We start from the raw sequence: 21,548 nt of genomic DNA, 5'->3' as shown, positions 1-21,548 counted from the left end.
TTTTTTTTTCCATCAGCAAAGCTGCAAATTTCTGGTGTCGTCTACAGTCTGGGTCCAAAATTCTCAGACTATCAGGTCCCAAACCCAAACTACACTCCCATGAAGGACTGCTCAAAGCCCTCCAGCTCGGACAGCCTGACGCAAGCGCTGACTCACAGGTGAGTACAGGCTGAGTGTTACACTCTTCAAATCTGGCACATTGGCACACCCTTTGTGCTACAGACTTTGTTACCTCATGTGGCTTGTTGAGGTGAGAGGTGTGCTAATACATATTCTGACTTTTGTGGTGCTACTAATATAAATAAACTTTTTTTTTTTAGACCACTACTCTTCTTAATCTTGAACTAGAAGATCCAGAAGACCCTCCTGGAGCACTTATTCAAACCAAGGTTGGTGTGTGTGTGTGTATATATATATATATATATATATACAGTGTATATACATGTAAATATTTTCAAAATATATACTGTATGTGTGTGTTTTTACATATATTATGTAAACAAAAACTGATTTTGAATGTGATTAATCGCGATTAATAATTTGACAGCACTAATATATACACACCCACACACACATATATATTAGTGCTGTCAAAATTAGTGCATTAATGTAGTCAATATATTTTTTAATTTTTCCAGTATAACAGCGTTAAAAATATTTAATGCTGGGGCGGGACTAGGGTTGGCCACCCCACTCTCTTCTGTCTTTACTTAGAACGTCTTTACGAGTACATCAAACAGGAGACTTTTCAGACGCGCTCTCCAGCTTCACCTCAGCAACAGGCGCAAGCCAAACAAGCGCAGAAACGGTAGAGATGACGAAACGCTTCAGTAGAACAGAGATCTGTGGTCAGATGAGATGTTGTCAGGCCATATGTCAGTAAAAACTAATCGTCCTGTCCTGTCAGCCGTTATACTGTCCACGCGCTGTAGCTTGTATCATTTCATATTAAAGCGTGAATGAAACTACGAGCATGCATGTAAGATCCGCATCACATTCAGCAGCGGCAGGTCTTAAAGTAATAGCAGCCAAATAACCTAATAACCCAGCTGCTGGGATATCTGTTAATCAAAGAACAAAAGAAAAAAGAGGAAATCAATAACTTTTGTAGCTGTAAGCATTCATCTATATTTAATTTAAAATTTTGTGTTTGATAACTTTATTCAATTTCTGTATATTTCTGAAGGGCACAGGTAAATATGATACTTATTATAATGAGTTTATCTGAAGATTAAGTTCACTTAAATTAAAAGTTTTTTAGTTTTTTTTAAGTCTAATAAATGTTACAATTGATAGCTCTCAATTATACTGTAATGTTGAATGGCTATAGTCAATGATTAAATATTAGGGGGGAAAAAACTATTTCCCATAGACATCAGTAATATTGGTATCAGTGATACTTGCCTTCAGTCATAAAAAAGATGCCATTAAACAAATATAAAACAATATGCTGGCTTTGTTGTTTCTACATTCATTTGAAGATTGAATATGAAATTATTCCAGTCTTTTTTAGTTTAATTTTTACAACTTTTTTTTTTTTTTTTTTTTTTTTTTTTTTTTTTTTTTTGTTTTTTTTTAATAATAAAAAGTTTCTTTCTCATCTACACTGAATAAAATTATTATGAAATTATGAAATTATTCTAGTCTTTTTTAGTTTTTTTTTTTTTACTTTTTTTTTTTTTTTTTTTTTTTTTTTTTTTTTTTTTATTGATGTAATTGACTAATGAACAAACTCATAACAGTGAACGAACTTTTCATTTGTGATGAATTGTTTCTGTTGTTGTTTTTTGTAGCTGATGCCATCATCACAATGTCGGAACGCACCAGGATTCTTTTATCAGATCTCACGCCAGTGGCTCAGCCAGCACAACATGAACCTCCTGCCCTTCCAGAACAAGAACGATCCTCTGCAATAATCAACATCACATGCACGCACACTATTACAGTTGCACCGACACACACTACTTCAGAAAATTGAACCTTTAAACAAAGTACACACTACTGCCTGCATTCATTAATGTGTACAGAAACAAGCACAGGTAAAGTTTTCCAAGCACTTTTTATAAATAAAGCCTGTTAAAAAGTGTGCTTGACAAAAGTACCACTACTGTATGCACACTAGCTCAGGAGGAATTCCTAAGTTACTTGATGAACACACTTTGCCACAGATTAAACATAAAAAGGAGTCTTTTCACATAAGCAACAGAAGAGAACTAACAAGTGCCTAAAAAAACAAAATCACTGTAAACCTCAAGTACAGGAAGTTAACGCAGCCATTTACTTATTTATATATTCCACTGTCTGCTGCTGCTGCCTAAGCTCATGGCTTACTGTTCGAACTGACATCTGAAAATTAAATGTATTTGGTATATTTATATAGGAAATATTTAACATTTTAAAGATGAATATACAGTTATATTAGTTGGTGCCCTGCACTTTAGAGCAGTTTGTCTTTTTAATAAAAAGAGAAGTTTAAAGCTCTTCAACAGCATATTTTGATTTATTTGTTTGTTTGTTTGTCCCGTATGGCTTCTGTGGTATATCTGTAGTATAACTTTAATTTCATATCAAGGCCATTTAAATACATCAACAATTTGTCACCAAATTGGTCACATTTAATTTTTATCTGTTTAAGCCTTTTGCCTGATTTAGTCTGCCATCATACACCTTCCCCTTAAAAGCTTAAAGATTGGTACATTTAGCTTTGTGTGGCAGTTCTGGTTTATGATTCTGTCAAACTTCCTGTCATTGTGTGTTCGCATTTAAAAAAAAACAAAAAACAGAACTGCTCTACTTTTTATTACAACCTAGCAAATGGGTAGTTCACAAACAGTTAAAGGTCATGGAAAGTACAAGTTACAAACACACATTTGAGCATCCGTTCTCATGCTCAAAGTCCTCACCACAACAAAACATTTCATGCATCAAGTCCTGATTCTTCAATATCATTTCTAACACAGGGCTCTTAGTATAGTTTTTTTTTTTTAAAAATTTAAGTATTTAAATATTTTGTTGTGATTTGCATACACAACATGAAGAGCTGATGTGGTGTGGTGTAACCACATTTATTCCCCCTTCTTTTATCAAGACGTGATATGTTGTTTGTTTTACATTTGTAATACCAAAAGATGTTCTTTTTAAAAGTAGAGTTATAAATTCCTGAAGCTCAACAGGCAGAGCATGTCGATAACAACGGCAAAGTTGTGATTTTATTTCTCAGGGAACATTTTAAACTGATAAAATGTATTGTAAATGCACTGTAATCTTCCAAATGCATACACTTCTAGGAGTTTAAAAGATAAATTAATCATCAAACTGATGCATTTGTTCACCTTTGATATGTAATCAATAAATGAGGGGTAACAGATGGGTTTTCAATAAAAGTTAACTGTCTATGTAGTAAAACAAAGAAAAATGGCAGTGGCCAAAAAAGGAAAACTTCAACACTCATATAATGCACTGGGCTTGATCAGACTATCCATGAGTGGGAATACAAAAACATTGAAGTACAATCTGTAGTTTCCACAAATGTGGTGTAGGTAGTAACACATTGTTCATTTATGTGTACTGACATTGTAAATATTACAATTGACATTACAATACAAAGCTGGTTAAACATCAGCGAACTTATCCTTTAAATCAGAAAAAATAGGCCATTCTCAAGCCCATGTGTTTGAGTGTGTAACTACGTGTCTTAATGCAGGCACACAGTCCGTACATGTCTAGACTGTCACCTGCAAACAGGAAGACATCCTCTTTTTCTGCACATCAGCACCTTACTTAACCTCTAACCATTTCCTCATTACGTGTCTGTGGCTTCATGCATCATTTCACACCAAACTCAAAAACGTCTATTTCACACTTCGACTTTGCTACGATCTACGTTTTTTCTAAGAGCAAATAGTACTGATAAAAAAAAAAAATAACTGTCAGGTTTTCACTTTCAAATAATTGTCTCTAAAAGTAACCATTAGTAAAAAGTAATAACTTATTTTCCTTATTTACGAAAAAAGGTAAAAAGAAATATCATGCATTAAAGGGATAGTTCACCCAAAAATGAAAATTACCCCATGATTTACTCACCCTCAAGCCATCCTAGGTGTATATGACATTCTTATTTCAGACAAATACAATCAGAGTTATATTAAATAATGTCTAGGCTAATCCATGCTTTATAATGGAGTGGATGGTAGCCCAAAATCTGAAGTCCAAAAAATTGCACCCATCCATTATAAAAGAAGTCCACATGGCTCCGGGGGGTTAATAAATGCCTTCTGAAGCGATGCGTTTGTGTAAGAAAAATATCCATATGTACAACTTTATAAATCTTAATCTCTAGCTTCCGCTAACTGTCCGGCCCGGGACGATAGACTTGATATCATTACGTCATTACGAATGACATCATTACGTTAGGGCGTTAAAGCATTGACACAAACTGTCCAAAAGAACCGGTTCGCGGAAAAGAACCGGACTTCCCATCACTACTCATTGGCTACTGATACAGGAGAGAACCAATCAGCTGTGCCATGTGATAATGATGTCATTAGGTCAGATTGAGTTAGACCTATCGGACTGCGCCATCTAGGGTTTCATGCCAAAACTCTGTATTTTTTGCGCAGATATTAGGCCTGTTAGTAAAATATGTTGACTTTAGCAATCTTTGTTGCATTATGTGCCAATGGTGATCATTCAAAAATGGGGAGAGAAATGACATGTATCTTGTTTCCTTCTGTCGAACATACCTGTCTGAGTGACATAATTATTCTTTTACCAAAGTTTGTCAGTTTGACAAAGTTTGGCACTCAGACAGGTATGTTCAATGCAGTTGTTTGGACAGAAGGAAACAAGATACATTTCTAGTTTCAAGATTATTTGTTCTTCAGACATTCCTCTTTAAATGAAAAGAAGTATCATATTTTTGCTAAGTGACCCACATTTGGTTTTTGACCACTGAATGTGTGTACAATTTAACAATTTACACCTGGAGCCATATTGAGATCCCAATATCTCTGGAAACGAAACATATAGGGCTTAAAAATGAAGATGCCGAAAGGGAAGTTTGTTTGAACCCAGTATCTAAAAGTGCATTAAGATATCTTTAATACTTTTTGAGTTACAAGCATGCAAACTTTGAAGAAAAAACTTAAAAAGTGCACTTTCCCCATTTTTTGAATGATCACCATTGGCACATAATGCGACAAAGATTGCTAAAGTCAACATAAATTACTAACAGACCTACTATTTTGTCAGTTTGACAAAGTTTGGCACTCAGACAGGTATGTTCAATGCAGTTGTTTGGACAGAAGGAAACAAGATACATTTCTAGTTTCAAGATTATTTGTTCTTCAGACATTCCTCTTTAAATGAAAAGAAGTATCATATTTTTGCTAAGTGACCCACATTTGGTTTTTGACCACTGAATGTGTGTACAATTTAACAATTTACACCTGGAGCCATATTGAGATCCCAATATCTCTGGAAACGAAACATATAGGGCTTAAAAATGAAGATGCCGAAAGGGAAGTTTGTTTGAACCCAGTATCTAAAAGTGCATTAAGATATCTTTAATACTTTTTGAGTTACAAGCATGCAAACTTTGAAGAAAAAACTTAAAAAGTGCACTTTCCCCATTTTTTTGAATGATCACCATTGGCACATAATGCGACAAAGATTGCTAAAGTCAACATAAATTACTAACAGACCTACTAATCTCTGTGTAAAAATCTAACCGTGATGCTGCCATCTTTCTAAAGTCATTTTTAACTCCTATGTAATTTGGCTCTGAATCTGTGAAACCTGAAAATTTGACCCCTATCAAATTTTTTTAGGAGAAAAAGTTTTGGCCTTCATCACTATACATGTTTATCTTTCTTCAGAAACAAAAATATTATCAAAATTCGAGCCAGGGAAATTTCTGAAATTTGGTTGATTTGACATGGAATGAACCAGATGCAATTATTGGAGAAATCTGCCATGTCACCAGAGAAAAGTTGTTTCACTGGAAGATTATGACATTTAAATAAAAAAATTACAAGGGCAAAAAAATTGTAAACATACGCACAGATGAATCATCCACGATAAGGTCAATAACATTTCATTTTATTGAACAAGCATAACAGAAACATTTCATATTTAAATTAAAAACCTTGAAATGTTATACAGGCTACAGAAAAAGCAAAATAAGTCCCAGCTAGGAAAACAAAAGAAATCATGCAAAAGAAGAAGATCTTGAGCTGCTACGTAACCCTAGTAGGCCTTTGTGGATCTTCTTATGAACACTGTTGCTGCTAAGCACATAGAAAACAGGGTTTATGGCACTGTTGATTGTAGACAGACCCAGAGAGATTGTATAGGGTGTGTAGACACTTCTTTCAAAGTCACATGTCCCATTCGAGAAGTGGAAATTGATGGCACGTAGCAAAAGAATCACATGGTACGGCGTGAAGCAGACTAAAAAGAACAAGATGACGGCTAAGGCCAGGTTACGAATTCTGACTTTGGCCCGTGGCTTCAAACCCGTGCTAGCTTGAACTTTAGCAATGATGGCCAAGTTGGTGACTATTAAAATGCACAGCGGGATGAAGAAACCGATGAAGAAGCGGGCATAGTTGAGTCCCGTCACTATGACAGAGGGGTCGCTTGGCTCGAAGCACCGCTTCTCCTTCGTTTTTTCAGAGTCGCCCTCTGTCATGGTGAAAACCGGCACGTGTCCCACAGCAACGACCACCACAATCACAACGCTGATGATCACAGCATGCCTCATCTTTCTCAGACCTCGAGACTCCATGGCGTAGACCACCGCGACGAAGCGGTCCACGGAAACACAGCACATCAAGAAGATACTGATGTACATGTTGTTGAAGAACACGTAGCCGGTGATTTTACAGGCCAGAGAGCCCCACTCCCAGTGATGACCTCTGTTGATGTAAATGGCCCAGAGTGGAAGTGTACCTAGATACATCAGATCACACACTGACAGGCAGAAGAGGTAGACTCCTAGGACGTTCTTCCGGCACACTTCGAGGAACGTGAGGAAGACTGTGATCACATTAGCAGGCAGACCTAATGTGAGGACTGTGCTGTAGAGAACCACCAGTGGAAGTGGGTTTTCTTCCTCGTAAGGTGGTTCACAGCTGTTTGTGTGGTTTGTTGGACCGGTTATGTTCATGGTCACTGGAAAGCTGAGAGAGGGATCCAAAATGATGGGAGACAAAAACATAATTTCATTTAAAAAGCATGGAGTTGATATGAAAAAAGAAAAGACCATGAAAAACAAAGCTAATGTCAACAGTAATGCTACAGAAAAAATCCTCACGTGCTACTTTAAATACATTTATACAAGTATTGTGGTCTCATTTCCTCTCAGATTACTTCCCATAGCTAAAGCCAGGCTCGCACTGTGCGATTTTTTAAAGGGTCAATCATGTCACACTGTGGGATCTCAGTTTTCATTAATGTCAGACTGTATCAACAGTCAAGACGTGTTAAAAACGGATGTGCGCAAGAAAACTTGTCCCGAGTTTTACCTTATCAACCCACACACGTTCAGTGACTGCGAGCTGCATTGCACGCGGGGCTGTAATGTTGGCTATCATTAAAAGTATATGAATGGCGGCAATACTGGCATATTTATGCAGAATAGTGCAAGCAGCACTACACACCCACATGAAAACAGCAGCGCAACCGGTGTTTATCATAGCAAAGGCAACAAATCAGATGAATTCCGTGAGCGGAGGACGAGAGCTCCGGAATTTTTGCGGTTAGAAGAAATCTCTAGCATTAATTCTGATCACGGCTTGTCTTGAAAAACAACAGTTTGACGTTCGTCGCAGGAGATGTCACACTGCAGGACTGTGCGCCAAATCTTCTGGCACTGCCAGAAGTTCGTCGGAGGTCAAATTTGATCGCAACGGTCATTAATCGGCTGTCGGTGAACATGTCAAACCAGCGATCAAAGATTACAGATTTTAGCCTAGGATTATAGGAATCATTTAGGATTTTCAAAATTAGTCTCAGACGACCAAATCGTGGCCAAAATCGCACAGTATGAGCTGGGCTTAAGTCAAATATTATAAAACACGTTGTGGTTGATTTCTAATATGCAAGACGTTTTCTTATTATCACATAGCCTAGACTTGCTATGTTGGATAAATGAACTAAATTAACAATTTTTGATGGGAATTTAAGATTACAATTAAGTGAACATTGGGATTTATTTTATATTTAATTTTAAAAGGGTCATATGATGTTGCTAAAAAGAACACATATATACATATATACATTTGGTGTATTTGGTGTAATGAAATGTGTTTATGCGGTTTAAGGTTCAAAAAACATTATTTTCCACATACTGTACATTATTGTTTCTCCTCTATGCCCCGCCTTTCTGAAACGCATTGATTTTTACAAAGCTCATCGTTCTGAAAAGCGAGGTGTGCTCTGATTGGCCAGCTATCCAGTGCGTTGTGATTGGCCGAATACCTCAAGCGTGAGACGGAAATGTTACGCCCCTCACCATACTGTGATGCCGTGTCCCGGAGCGACGAGACAAAAACATTAAAACCCATTATAAACGAGGCATTTGTTGCATCCAGTGGGGACATAATTATAATGACTTACAGTATACTGTCTTTTTACGCGTTGTGTTGCATCGCGCCGCGTAAACATAAAACCATGTCTGCATTTGTGATCGGAGAAATGACAAACAATAAGCTCTACTCACTGCTCAAAACTCCCGTTTGCATCATCAGTGGCAAATCCTTTAAATATGAAAACGTACTTACAGTCTGTGAGTCAGAACAGCCGGCATTGTAGTCTACTCTACCAGGATCAGTAAACAGTCTGCACTGCAATGTCTGCAACAAAGTTCCTTGATTACTACCCCGGAATGAGAGTATAGTTTCTAGCCTATCGGCCTAGAAAATCGCAACTTTTCATTTTCCGTCGGTCTTAGTACACGCTGTAACTACAGAAGAGTCAAGTTATAAATAGGAAACATATCGAAACTCTTTGGTCATTTTTGAGCGAGATGCTAACGGTCTAATCAGATTCAATGATCTATGCTAAGCTAAGCTAAAAGTGCTACCGCCAGACCCGGAGATCGGCTGAATGGATTCGAAAACGGTAAAACTCAACTGTTTAACTCTAGAGTAGTTGGAAAATTTGCCTATTTTCAAAAATATTGGAGTGTTCCTTTAACTTTTATAAAGAATATCTCTTTGGATTTGAGACTTTAGTCTTTGCAACTTTGCAGATCTTCTTTATTCACCAAGAGCTTGTAACACTCCAAAGAGAAAGGAACATTTTTTAAATCGCATCATATGACCCCTTTAATGTAATTTTTGAGCTCACTAAGCTAGTCATGTGACCTAAATACGCCGACCACCATATGAGGCGAACTCACACCAAATAAAACCGCTTTTATCAAGCTGCTGATGTGACTGGAATCTGGCGTGAGTGTATTTGCATGTGTTTGTCAAAATGTAAACTTTACATTTAGAAAATCATAAACATCTGGACATTCACGAAAACATTATACACTTGCATACATTTTGTGTACAATATCTGTAATATTTTACAGTATTTGTTAACATTTGTTAATGAAATACTTCTAACAACAAAACTATAACAAAACTATTGCTCATTGCTAGTTAATGTTAATGCATTAACTAACCTTAACTAACGGGATCTTGTTACCATATCAGTATAATATTATATTTTTCATATAATTGTAATAGGCTAATAGACCTGCTCGCTTATATTAGGTTAAGTTACCGGTTTCCCTTACAAAAATTAACCATGGTTTTACTATAAATAATACCATGGTTAATATAGTTAAACCATGGTAACCACAAATGAACTATGGTTTTACTACAAATAAAAACAAAACAAAACAAACATAGTTAATATAGTTAAACCATAGTAACCACACATTAACCATGGTTTTGCTACACTAACCTTGGCATTTGTAGTAAAACTGTGGTTATACTACAAATGGTAATCCTACACTTTTACTATAAAAAAATATCATGGTCAATTTTCGTAAGGGTTTGACTTCACAACTCAACAACTTCTCGTTTCCCTTGAAGTCGTAAGTTTTGATTCTACCTCCATGATGTACCGTTACATAATAAAACGAATAAAAGAGTTACCTCTTATTCCAGATGATCGCGGAAACTCTACTCAGTATAACTGTTCATGGCATCAGTCTCCGTTTCTATTTGTCAAATCAGTCCAAACTCTCTTTTTCATCCCGAACTTGGTAATAAACGTTCAACTGCACCTGAGGTGAAGGAAGTGATGAGTGTTTATGCAAGCGCTGTGAGTGAGATGCTGCCTGCCACTGACTTTGATACAGTAGAGTGAGGAAATAGCAGTTTGATATAACAAGACATTTTTGAGTACCATTTACAGACGAAAGACATCAGATGTGATGAAAATGTGTTTCCACATTTCCTTGGGTGACGTCATTTGTGACTATTATTTAAATCTTTAGGGTTGGATAAACATATACTCAACTCCCTTACTGTAAATACTGCTATGAGTGGCAGTTTATTTGTTTGTCATGAAAAAGTGATTTCCTCCAGAGGGCGCTGCAGGGCTAAAAATTGGAAATATATTTTACGCAAAACTAAAATTCTGTCATAATTTACTCCTCAGGAGCGATAAATTGGATGGCATCCCTATTATACGGTGGCAGAGAAGTGCTAAACAAATCACAATTCTGAAAACAAAATAACAAATTGCAAATGCAAGTCTAAAAAACAAAATAACAATTCAGAAAGCACAACAACAATTCAGAAAACCTTATAACAAGTCAGAAAACACAACGACAAATTCAAAAAACAAAATAAGTCAGAAAACACAACGACAAATCAGACAAACCGGAAGAGGTAGGTATAGTTTGAGACAGTGCCATTGGTTTGGGATTACTCACCGCTGACTGGACGAGACATCTGTCAATCAACTTATACAGAGAAGAACCAGCCGAAGAACAGCAGAGTCGTGGTAGAAAGTTCGGAGATGGTATTAAAGTAGCTCAGTTTAAATGTATTGTATGAATTGCCCTTACTATGGAATAAAAAATACGGGGTGTCTATTTACATTTAGTTAAAAGTGGCTGTAAAACATCAGCTTCAGTGGCGTGGATGGATAAGCGTGTGACGTTGGCTTTTTGACGCGTTCGATCCCGCCTTTTGCCAAACTTTTTTTTCTCCCTTTTCAAATCTCGTATCACATCGTAAAGGCATTTATTTTCAATAAAAATTAAGGAAATAATCAAAAAGTTGAAAATAAAGTATGGGGTAGGGTTAGGGTAGGTGTAGGGAGGGCTTTATTGTACCAATAAGGTGGCATCCATTTAATAATTACAATTATAATTTACACTCAATACGTTATTATTGCATACTGTTTTATAATGTACTACAATACTGAAGTGCAGATAATTGCCACTATTTGCAACAAGTAGTTTACTTGATAGTAGAAATCCTGCTATTTTAAACATAGTGTAAATAAGTATTTGCACTTATTTTTATGTTATTATTTGTGTTATATAATGTATATGTCTATGCACATGCTTTTAGAATTTGCCCACAATCTGTATTATATACTGAATTGCTTGTATGCTGTTGAATCCAATCCACCAAAAAGACTTTTAAACTGTTGCAAATCCGTCCTAGTTGTGTTGCTGTGGTGACGCTTTACGGCATTTGGATCATGGCGGAGTCGCTGAGCGGTGTGCAGTTGAGCACGGTAAATATTTGGCTTTTAACCACTTAAGACATAAATTCAGTCGCATGTCACGCGTTTTGCAATATATTATGATTTCAGCAGGGAAATATATATGCTGAGTATGCGTGGTAAACTTATAGATTCTGTGTTATCTACGATTTAATGATGAACATATTGGTCAGATACTGCATTTTGTTTACATGATTGTTGCTTATGATTCAGCACGCAGACACGAGCAGATTTAACACCCGCTTTAACTGCTCTTTATTCCACATCGCGCATTTTAAAGCGTTTAGTACGTTGCGTTTTCTTCTTGTTTTATTCGCAACATGAGCTGTTATTATTTAGTGTTAGCCTGAATAGTTGCTTGTAAGTTAATGCAGGCAAAACGAGCAGTCGTGTATGTGCATTTTCGAGGTGATGCTTTTGTAAGTTGGGTTTGTTTACGAAACTCTAAAATCTTTCATTTTCATTTTTAGGTAGATTGGGTTGAATACGACAAAATGTCACCAGGTCTTCGGCTTTGTGTATTTATTTTCACCTTTTCATGCAGCCCCTTCTATAATCAGAATAGACTGTTTTTTATTTATTGATATTTGCTACTACAGAATGTAGACTTGCGCAATATAACCAAATTTAGTGTTTTACCATTAGGCCTAAGTGTTAATGCTTTATCAAATATATATTTTTTAATAAATAACATCTTAGAAGTAAAAAAAAAAATTAATAAAATGTTTGAATTTGAAAGATTTGAAACGCATGCTATTAGTGTTAAATTTGCTTAGACATAGCAGATATTGAGAAAATATTCCTCATGATTTTTCAACCTTAAAATAGATCAGGATGTAGATTTCCACATTTCTCTGAAGTGGGAGCTGATAGTGATGTTGAAATGTGTCTCCTCCTGTTGATATTCGGAGACCGAGCATAAATCTGCTTTCGTAATGTATCATAATGCAGTTCTGCCATAGTTGCCTGTTTAATATTGCATCGCCTTATTCGTTAGCCAGTTGACATAGGAAATAACCAGCACTTTGAAAATAAGTGTCAGGAGTCAGGACTGACCCTTGGTCCTTCTTTGACAGATCTTGCTGCAGACAATGAGGTTAATTCATATAGGCAGGAGTATAATTTATTTCAAACATTCAGTTTTATTGGCATGAATGGGTATGCATGCACTACGGTTTCGATTTCGATGGCTAGGGGTCAAAGGCCGTTTATGAGAGGTTTATCTGTGCATTAAGAAGCTCTGAAATGTCTTGGATTGATTGATGTAATGCACTTAGTGTACATACATTTTTTTTTGCATTGATAAACTAAGGCCCGGTTTCATAGACCGGGCTTAGCCTAAACCAGGATTAGGCCGTAGTTCAATTAGGACATTTAAGTCATTTTTATAAACATTCCTTAGAAAAAAACATTACTGGTGTGCATCTTAAGACAAAACAAAGGCACTGACATGTTTTAAGATCAGTCAGTGCAAGTTTCTTTCATTTGAAACGGCTCAGATTTACATTTTAGTCTAGGACTAGGCTTAAGCCTTGTCTGTGAAACCGGGGGTAATAGTTTCAGTAATAGCTAACTGGAATATCTTTTAGACCTTGTATACTGAATACTGACAGACATAGCATGCTGATCACCATCTTTGCCATGTGATTTGGTGTTTGCATATGAATATATTTAACCACCAAAATGTACATGCATAATAGCTACCTACCTACTTATTTATTAATTAATACAAATCTTTTTTTTTTAAATAAAAAATACTACAACTATAGTCCTAAAATGTTATATTAATATTCATTTATAAATATACAATTATAATGAAATATGTATTTAAATATAATATTATAATAAAGAAATTCTTCAGACTGTATTCAAAATTTTTTATTTTCAATAAACATAAAAGGATATATTTTTAGTTTACTAGTTGCTCTTTTCCATGCGGTTACAATGAACTGAAGCTTTCTTGCATCTTACTCTTAAATGGTCTTTTTGAACGGAGGAGGAAGATTTTGACTAAAATAAACATTTTGAGCACCTTTATTTCAAAATGTACAAAATAACTTGCTTTTATGTGACCCTGGACCACAAAACCAGTCATCAGGATATTTTTTTTTTCAAAATTGAGATGTATACATCATCTGATTCCATCATTCCATTGATGTATGGTTTGTTAGGATCTGACAATATTTGACCAAGATACAACTATTCGAAAATCTGGAATCTTTTCAATCTGGATTCTGGATTTTCTCAAAATCTGAATATTGAGAAAATTGCCTCTAAAGTTGTCCACTTGAAGTTATTAGCAATGCATATTACTAATCAACAATTAAGTTTTGATATATTTACAGTAGGAAATTTACAAAATATCTTCATGGAACATGCTCTTTACTTAATATCCTAATGATTTTTGGCATAAAAGAAAAATCGATAATTTTGACCCTTCCAATGTATTTTTGGCTATTGCTACAAATATACCTGTGCGACTTATGACTGGTTTTGTGGTCCAGGGTCACATATGACCCTTTAATGTAGAATGCACGATATTGGATTTTTGCCGATATCCAAAATGCGATATTTTTAAACTCTTTTTGGCTGATGGCCGATGCCGATATATTTCCTTTTGCTTGGAAACAACACCAAGTCTCTCCTGTGTGGAAATTATAAGCAAATTATTTTTAATTTTGGTTAGTTTTTAACAATAACTTATTTGTTAGAATTAAATAAACAATAATGAAGTTATTTTATAATGACAGTACATTGAAGCCTTGAAAATAACTATAAATAAACTATATCAATTGCTGCTTTTTTTTTCAGAAACATGCAGTAGTAACCTTAACATTTTATTTTAAGATTTAACATTTGTAGATGATCTAAAGCGAAAGAGTTGTAAAAATTCAGAAAATATTTTAGAGCTCATAATTTGTTTAAAATAATAAAACATATTACACATTAATGAATAAATGAGTATAGGCTATATAAAATGATTTAATTTACAAGTGTCATGTTTGTGATTTAAAAAAAAAATTCATGTAAGCTATAGCTTCTGACCTTTAAATCAAAACATACTCATGATTTTATGACATCAATTACTGCTTTATTTAATCAGAAACTGTCTAAATTTTATTTGTGTATTTTACTTTCATTTTATTAAAAGCAGGCCAATAGCGCCCCCTACGGAATTAAAACTCCTTACCGAACGGGCATTAAGACCCAGGGGAGGCTGCCGCTGCACGTGGTATTACTGTTTACTCTATCATACACCGAACGCATTCTGTATGTGCATTCTCAGTTTAAATGAAGCGATCCAACGCAGTGAACCTAATCATCATTCAGGCAAAACTTCGCTTCAAAAATTAATCACACTGTTGACATGATCTAATCACTAGCACACCCTGAGCACATGTGAGTTAACGTATTACTCTTATCGGCAAGACATATCGGCATAATTTTTCATATCGGGCCGATGCCGATATGTACATTTAAAGCCATTATCGGCCGGTTCCGATATCGGTCCGATAATATCGTGCATCCCTACTTTAATGTAATTGGTTAGTTTGTTATATAATCTATGCTTTTTCTCTTTTGCCACCAGAAATGGCAGGAGGCTTCAAACAGAGGGGCTGCCATACTCAGCTATTTAGGGGAGCAAGTCCCTCTAATTTACTGTCTGGAGACAGAGCCACAACAAGGGGAGGAGGAGCAAAAGGTTGAGCAACATCTCCTGTATCCTCTGGAGTGCTTCCTTTTTGGAGAGGAACCTTGTGTCGGCCTGGAGAAGCTACAGCAATACAACAGCAGCTCATCAGCTCAGCAATGTGGACGTGTCTTTAAAGAGGGCGAGACTGTCTACACCTGCAGGTTAGACCAGAGCCCCTTTGATAATATATGCAGTCATGACTCATCAATTCCTTTAGGAGAACATCAGCAAGACTGCTTGATGAGTCAGCATCTCAGTGCAGATTGTTCATTGGACAGCCTTGTGAGTGGATAATGCACATTTCATTTATTCAAGTAATTTGAGTGTATTAGTCAAATTGAGGTAATACGGTGTAAATAAATGTTCATATTTCAGCAATTTTCTGCTAGCATATTATGTACTGTATTTACTATCAGTGAAAAATTTGGACACTTGAATGAATGTAGGTTTCTCGTGAACACGATTAAAAGGTTTAGAAGATGTTTTTTTTTATTAGTTGATTAATTTGTTTTTTTCATCATTCATTCATTCATTCATTCATTCATTCATTCGTTTAATCTTTTTAACCCCAAATCTTTTAAACGCTAATGCCACCAACATTACGTAATAGCATTAAAGGAATAATTGATGTGTTATTCCATATTATATAGTAAAACAAACAAATAATATAGAAATAAATGAATGAATGAAAAATATTATTACATTTTAACGTTTTACCATTTAGGGTTTAAAATGATCTATCTGTCTATCTGTCTATCTATCTATCTATCTATCTATCTATCTATCTAGATAGATAGATAGATAGACAGATATCTATCTATCTATCTATCTAGATAGATAGATATCTGTCTATTTATCTATCTAGATAGATAGATATCTGTCTATCTAGATAGATAGATAGATAGATATCTGTCTGTCTATCTATCTATCTATCTATCTATCTATCTGTCTATCTAGATAGATAGATAGATAGATATCTGTCTGTCTGTCTATCTATCTATCTATCTATCTGTCTATCTAGATAGATAGATAGATAGATATCTGTCTGTCTGTCTATCTATCTATCTATCTATCTATCTATCTATCTATCTATCTATCTATCTATCTATCTATCTATCTATCTAGATAGATATCTGTCTGTCTGTCTATCTATCTATCTATCTTTATTTCTCTCTCTCTCTCTCTCTCTATATATATATATAGAAATAACTTTACTGTTATTATAACTTATCTGTAAATATTAATAATAAAGAATGTTTAAGTGTGTCCAAATCTTGTTTTTATATATGCATTTATTTATTTATTTTTGCCTGGAAGTATATATCAACACAACACCATTCACCATACTTCTATAAGTTCTAATTATGCTGAATTCTTATATGTATTTCCAGGGATTGTGCAATAGATCCCACCTGTGTACTCTGCATAGAATGCTTCCAGAAGAGTGTGCACAAAAGTCATCGCTACAAGGTACATGCACTCTTAATAATAATTTGTTTTCTTTCTAAATCATTTGTTTTTCCTTTCCCAAAATCTCAACCTTGTTCTACACGTTTTTATTTTTATTTTTTTTTTTGAAAATGTTACCACCATCTAAAGTATTATTATTTTTTATTACTGTATATTATTTATTTATTCTTACAATTTGCATTGCTACCGTAGATGCATGCCTCAGCAGGAGGAGGTTTCTGCGACTGTGGAGATTTGGAGGCTTGGAAGAGCGGACCCTGCTGCTCCCAACACGACCCTGGCACTTCAGTTACTATGGAAACGGTACAGTTTATTTTCTCTTATCGATGCTAAGATTTTTTTTCCATGAACACTATTGTTGAACTAACTTCCTGCCTTGAGGTCAGAGGAGCCGTTCTGTCCGTGCATTTGCTAAATGCAACCCTCCCTCTGTGGGAAAACACAAAGTGTGTGGGAAAGTGACACGCAGCAGGCCTGTGATGCAAAAACAGCTGGAAAAAAATGCAGGGACTGCAGGAGTAGAAGAAAAAAGTAAAGTCTTTTAGTAAGAGGGTTTGTTGTACAAGGAAATTAATGTACGAAATAGTTAGTAAGAATGAAAGACTATCCGTTGTAAATAGAGTATATAGGATACTGGTATCGGTATCGAGCCCGATACTGAGCTCCTGTACTCGTACTCGTTAAAATGCCCCGATACCACACAGCATGTGATCAGTGCCATATTCAGACACCGACAGCAGACAGCAGAATGGCGTTATAAGAGATTAAGGATGTCTACGAAGTATATGTATGTAATTAATATAATGTTAAACTTTCAGTATTAAGCCTCTATAGCTGATGTGTGCGAGCTGATAAACAAAGCACGCTGAGTTGATTGAGCGCGCGGCGGCAATATTTTTTTTTACTAGTGGGTGCAGGACACTATAGTTCATTTATGTAAGAGAGGATAGCAAAATAAAGTAAACTGTGAGAAATTATACCCAAAATTTCGTCATACAGTGGACTACCAGTAAAACTGATACAAATTTGGGACCAAAAATTATTCAGACCGAGTCTGGGAAAAAAAAAATGAAGTTGAGGTTTGCATGAAGCTGGATGACAGCATGCCCAGGAGACTATATGCTGTCATTAAGGCTAAGGGTTGCCCGACTAAGTATTGATAGTTGTGTAAATAGTCATACTAACAGCCGTCTAATTTTTTGGTTGTTTGTAATCCATTAGGCTATCAAAGTTATCTAACATTATCAAGCTGAATTTGTTCTGACACAGTTTAACTCTGAGTTCTTGTCATATTTTATTACCATTTTCTAAACTATAGCGAATAAACTGTGATAATGTGAGAAATGTTGAAGGTGTCTGAATAAATTGTGGTATGACTGTATCTATTTGATAAATGAAGTTAACCAACTAACAATATACATACTCTTTTGGTTTCTGTACCCAATATTTAAAAAATTTACAAATACAATAAAATATTGGTATCGGTACTCGGTATCGGCAAGTACCAAAAATAAAAGTATCGGTATCGGGCGAGTACTGGAAAAAGTGGTATCGGTGCATCCCTAGTTGTAAATTTTGGGTGTTGAAGGGCATATTAATTCATCTAAATCCCAGTATTCCATAAAGATCGAGGACGTACTGATATCGGCAGATTTCTTGCTGTGTGCCTGGATTTTGGCCTGGAAAGCAGATGGTCTGCTTCAGTGTTCTGATAACTCAATAGATCCACCGTGATTAGATCAGGCTCCAGATCCGCACTCACTCATGGCCACTTACAGTGTCCTCACCTTTGTCGGAAAACAGCAGGTGCCTTTTTGTGTTTGACACCCTCTGGCGAGATCTAAACATTCACATAATGAACATGACAGATGGACATTTCAACCAAATCAGCAAACATCATATCCTGCTCAAAGGGCCTGTCGTGTTTTGTTATCTTTTTGCTGCATGTACAGTCAAATTAAGCTCTTTCGGTAGCTAGTCACTATTTTTGGCGTGACTGGCTTTTAGGAGATGTTACAGATTGTGATCTTCTGGTGGAGTTATGATATTTAGTTATGCAGTAGACCTTTGGGAGCTTGCATTCTGCCAAATTACAAACAAATGTGAGAATAAACAGCAGTGAGTTCTTGTGTGGTTGTGTTTTTGTGCTCCTCTCTATGCAAGCCTACTCTCCTTAAATAATAATAACAAAGCCATTTAAAGGATTATTAAAGAGTAATTTGTTCCCAACAATTAAAATTCTCAAATAATTTTAGTGCTGTCAAACGATTAATCACGATTAATCACGATTAATCGCATCCAAAATAAAAGTTTTTGTTTACATAATATACGTGTGTGTATTGTGTATATTTATTATGTGTATATATAAATGCATACACATACGGCATATATTTTGAAAATATTTACATGTATATATTTATATTCATATAATTTATATCATATATAAATACATTTAATGTATAAACATAAAATACTGTCCCACATATTTTTCTTAAATATATACATGCATGTGTGTGTATTTCTATATACATAATAAATATACACAGTAAATATTATGTAAACAAACTTTTATTTTGCATGCGATTAATCATTTGACAGCATAAAATCATTTGTCATTTCGAAACACTTTTGACTATTTTTTTTCTTCCTTTTTTTCTTTCTTTCTGTGAAACACAAAAGGAGATGTTTAGCAAAATGTCCAAGTTGCTCTTTTTCATATAGTGCAAGTGAAGGGGATCTTAAAAGTAGTCCACACGACTCATGCACTATATACTTTTTTTTTTTCACCTGGGATCACTGAAAATCTGCTCATCTGCTGTAGCACATAAATTTCATTCACAAGCACAAACACTGCTGTTCAAAAGTTTGGGATCAGTAAGATTTTAAATGTTTTTTAATGGAGTCTCTTGCTCTCAAAATGCTGTATTTATTTGATCAAAAATACAGAAAAAACCCCCATAATATTGTGAAGTAGTATTCCTATTTTAATATACTTTAAAATATCATTTATTTCTGTAATGCAGCACTGAATTATCGTCAGCCATTACTCCAGTCTTCAGTGTCACATGATCCTTCAGAAATCATTCTAATATTCTGATTTATTATCAGTGTTGAAACTGTTGTGCTGCTTAATATTTTTTTTGGAACCTGTTTCTTTGATGAATAAAAAAAAAAACTATATATATATATATATATATATTCAAAATAGAAGTCTTTTCTAACAATGTAAGTCTTTACTTATCCATTTAACACATTCTTTCTAAATAAAAGTATTAATTTCTTTAAAAAAAATACTGTCCCCAAACTTTTGAATAGTAGTGTATATTGTAACAAAATATCTATTTTGAATAAACGCTGTTCTTTTTAACTTTTTATTTATCAAAGAATCATTAAAGTATCACAGGTCCAAAAAATATTAAGCAGCTGATTTCTGAAGGATCATGTGACACTTTTGACTACAGTAATGATGCTGAAAATTCAGCTTTGCTTTACAGCAATTAATTATATTTTAAAGTATATTAAAATAGAAAACAATTATTTTAAATTGTAATAATATTTCACAAAATTAAAAAAATAAATCTGTATTTTTGATCAAATAGATACAGCCTATTAGCATAAGAAACTTATTTTAAAAACTTCAAGTCTTACTGATCCCAAACTTTTGAACTCCAGTGTATACTAATGTTTAAAAGTTTGATGTTAGAAAAAAATTAATAGTTTTATTCAGGAAGAATGCATTAAATTGATCAAGTGACAGTAAATACATTTATAATGTTACAAAATATTTCTATTTTAAATAAATGATGTTCTCAGAACTTTCTATTCATCAAAGTCAATGAATTGTGAAAAATACATTTCAACTTGTGCAAAAATATTAAGCCGCACAATTGTTTTAAACATTGATGAAATTAAAATAATTTATTTATTTAATAAATAATATATATATATATATATTAGGCATTACCGTGGGAAGTAGGGGTGCTGAGGGTGCTGCAGCACCCCCTGGAGTGTAGCCCATGAAAAAATGGGGGTACTGGGAAAGAACAATATGTAATAAAAAAATAAATAATATTCATTTTATTAATTAGTATATCCATTAAAATTCATTGAAAAAAGTAGCCTAAGCCTACAATGACAAGAAGCAATGGTTAAATATGAGTCAAGTTAAATCAAATTGACTGTGAAAGTCGTTTCAACTGATTAAACTTATTAAACCGACTTATGGATTATATTATAACCTGTAACATGTCTCTGCCGTACCCAAATTAAAGGGGTCATATGATGCGATTTAAATTTGTCCTTTCTCTTTGGAGTTTTACAAGCTCTTGGTGCATAAAGAAGATCTGTAAAGTTGCAAAGACTAAAGTCTCAAATCCAAAGAGATATTCTTTATAAAAGTTCAGAGTCAGCCACGCCTACCTAAAACGGCTCGTTCTAACACGCCCCCACATATCTACCTCACTATGTGGGAAGATTTGCATAACGCTGCCCAAATGTTCACGCAAAGAAAGAAGGCGTAACTTTTATTCTCACTGTAGTATTGTTGACGCTGCAGCCATGTCGTGTGTTTCGTTGTGAAAGCGAAACTACTTTGTTTGGTCTTCCAAAAGAGGACAATATCCGCTTTGTCATGCCTAGAGCTGGG

At 34.8% G+C, this 21,548-nt stretch overlaps 3 protein-coding genes across 4 annotated transcripts in view; 2 read left to right on the top strand and 1 right to left on the bottom strand.

Annotated features, from left to right (window-relative positions):
* Positions 1-2,462, top strand: part of LOC107569014 (uncharacterized) — a 29,828-nt gene extending 27,366 nt beyond the window's left edge. The window contains exon 6 of the mRNA XM_016255012.1: positions 1,794-2,462. Within this exon, the coding sequence (XP_016110498.1) occupies positions 1,794-1,916 (123 nt within the window). The 3' untranslated portion in view covers positions 1,917-2,462. The remainder of the gene's footprint in view (positions 1-1,793) is intronic.
* A 3,686-nt stretch (positions 2,463-6,148) lies between these two features.
* On the bottom strand, positions 6,149-10,300 carry LOC107569010 (probable G-protein coupled receptor 132). Of its 2 annotated transcripts, none has more exons than XM_016255007.1 (2): positions 10,152-10,300; positions 6,149-7,181 (listed from the first exon to the last, which is right to left on the bottom strand). In XM_016255007.1, exon 2 carries the CDS (start codon positions 7,166-7,168, stop codon positions 6,209-6,211), a length of 960 nt encoding a protein of 319 aa, XP_016110493.1. In that variant the 5' UTR covers positions 7,169-7,181; positions 10,152-10,300; the 3' UTR covers positions 6,149-6,208. The 2 variants fall into 2 exon arrangements, with proteins under 2 accessions (XP_016110493.1, XP_016110494.1); XM_016255008.1 differs by lacking the exon at positions 10,152-10,300 and adding an exon at positions 9,406-9,434.
* Positions 10,301-11,652: 1,352 nt separating this feature from the next.
* The window catches only part of LOC107569007 (E3 ubiquitin-protein ligase UBR1-like), a 45,405-nt gene continuing 35,509 nt past the window's right edge, over positions 11,653-21,548 (top strand). Inside the window, exons 1-4 of the mRNA XM_016255004.1 lie at positions 11,653-11,751; positions 15,329-15,594; positions 16,825-16,903; positions 17,096-17,206. Of these exons, the coding sequence (XP_016110490.1) occupies positions 11,716-11,751; positions 15,329-15,594; positions 16,825-16,903; positions 17,096-17,206 (492 nt within the window). The 5' untranslated portion in view covers positions 11,653-11,715. The remainder of the gene's footprint in view (positions 11,752-15,328; positions 15,595-16,824; positions 16,904-17,095; positions 17,207-21,548) is intronic.

This window comes from Sinocyclocheilus grahami, unplaced genomic scaffold (genome assembly GCF_001515645.1).
Source record: "Sinocyclocheilus grahami isolate Dianchi unplaced genomic scaffold, SAMN03320097.WGS_v1.1 scaffold1302.1, whole genome shotgun sequence".
NCBI lineage: Eukaryota > Metazoa > Chordata > Actinopteri > Cypriniformes > Cyprinidae > Sinocyclocheilus > Sinocyclocheilus grahami.
Note: the sequence above shows the minus strand (reverse complement) of the source record. Positions and strands in the feature narration are given on the sequence as shown.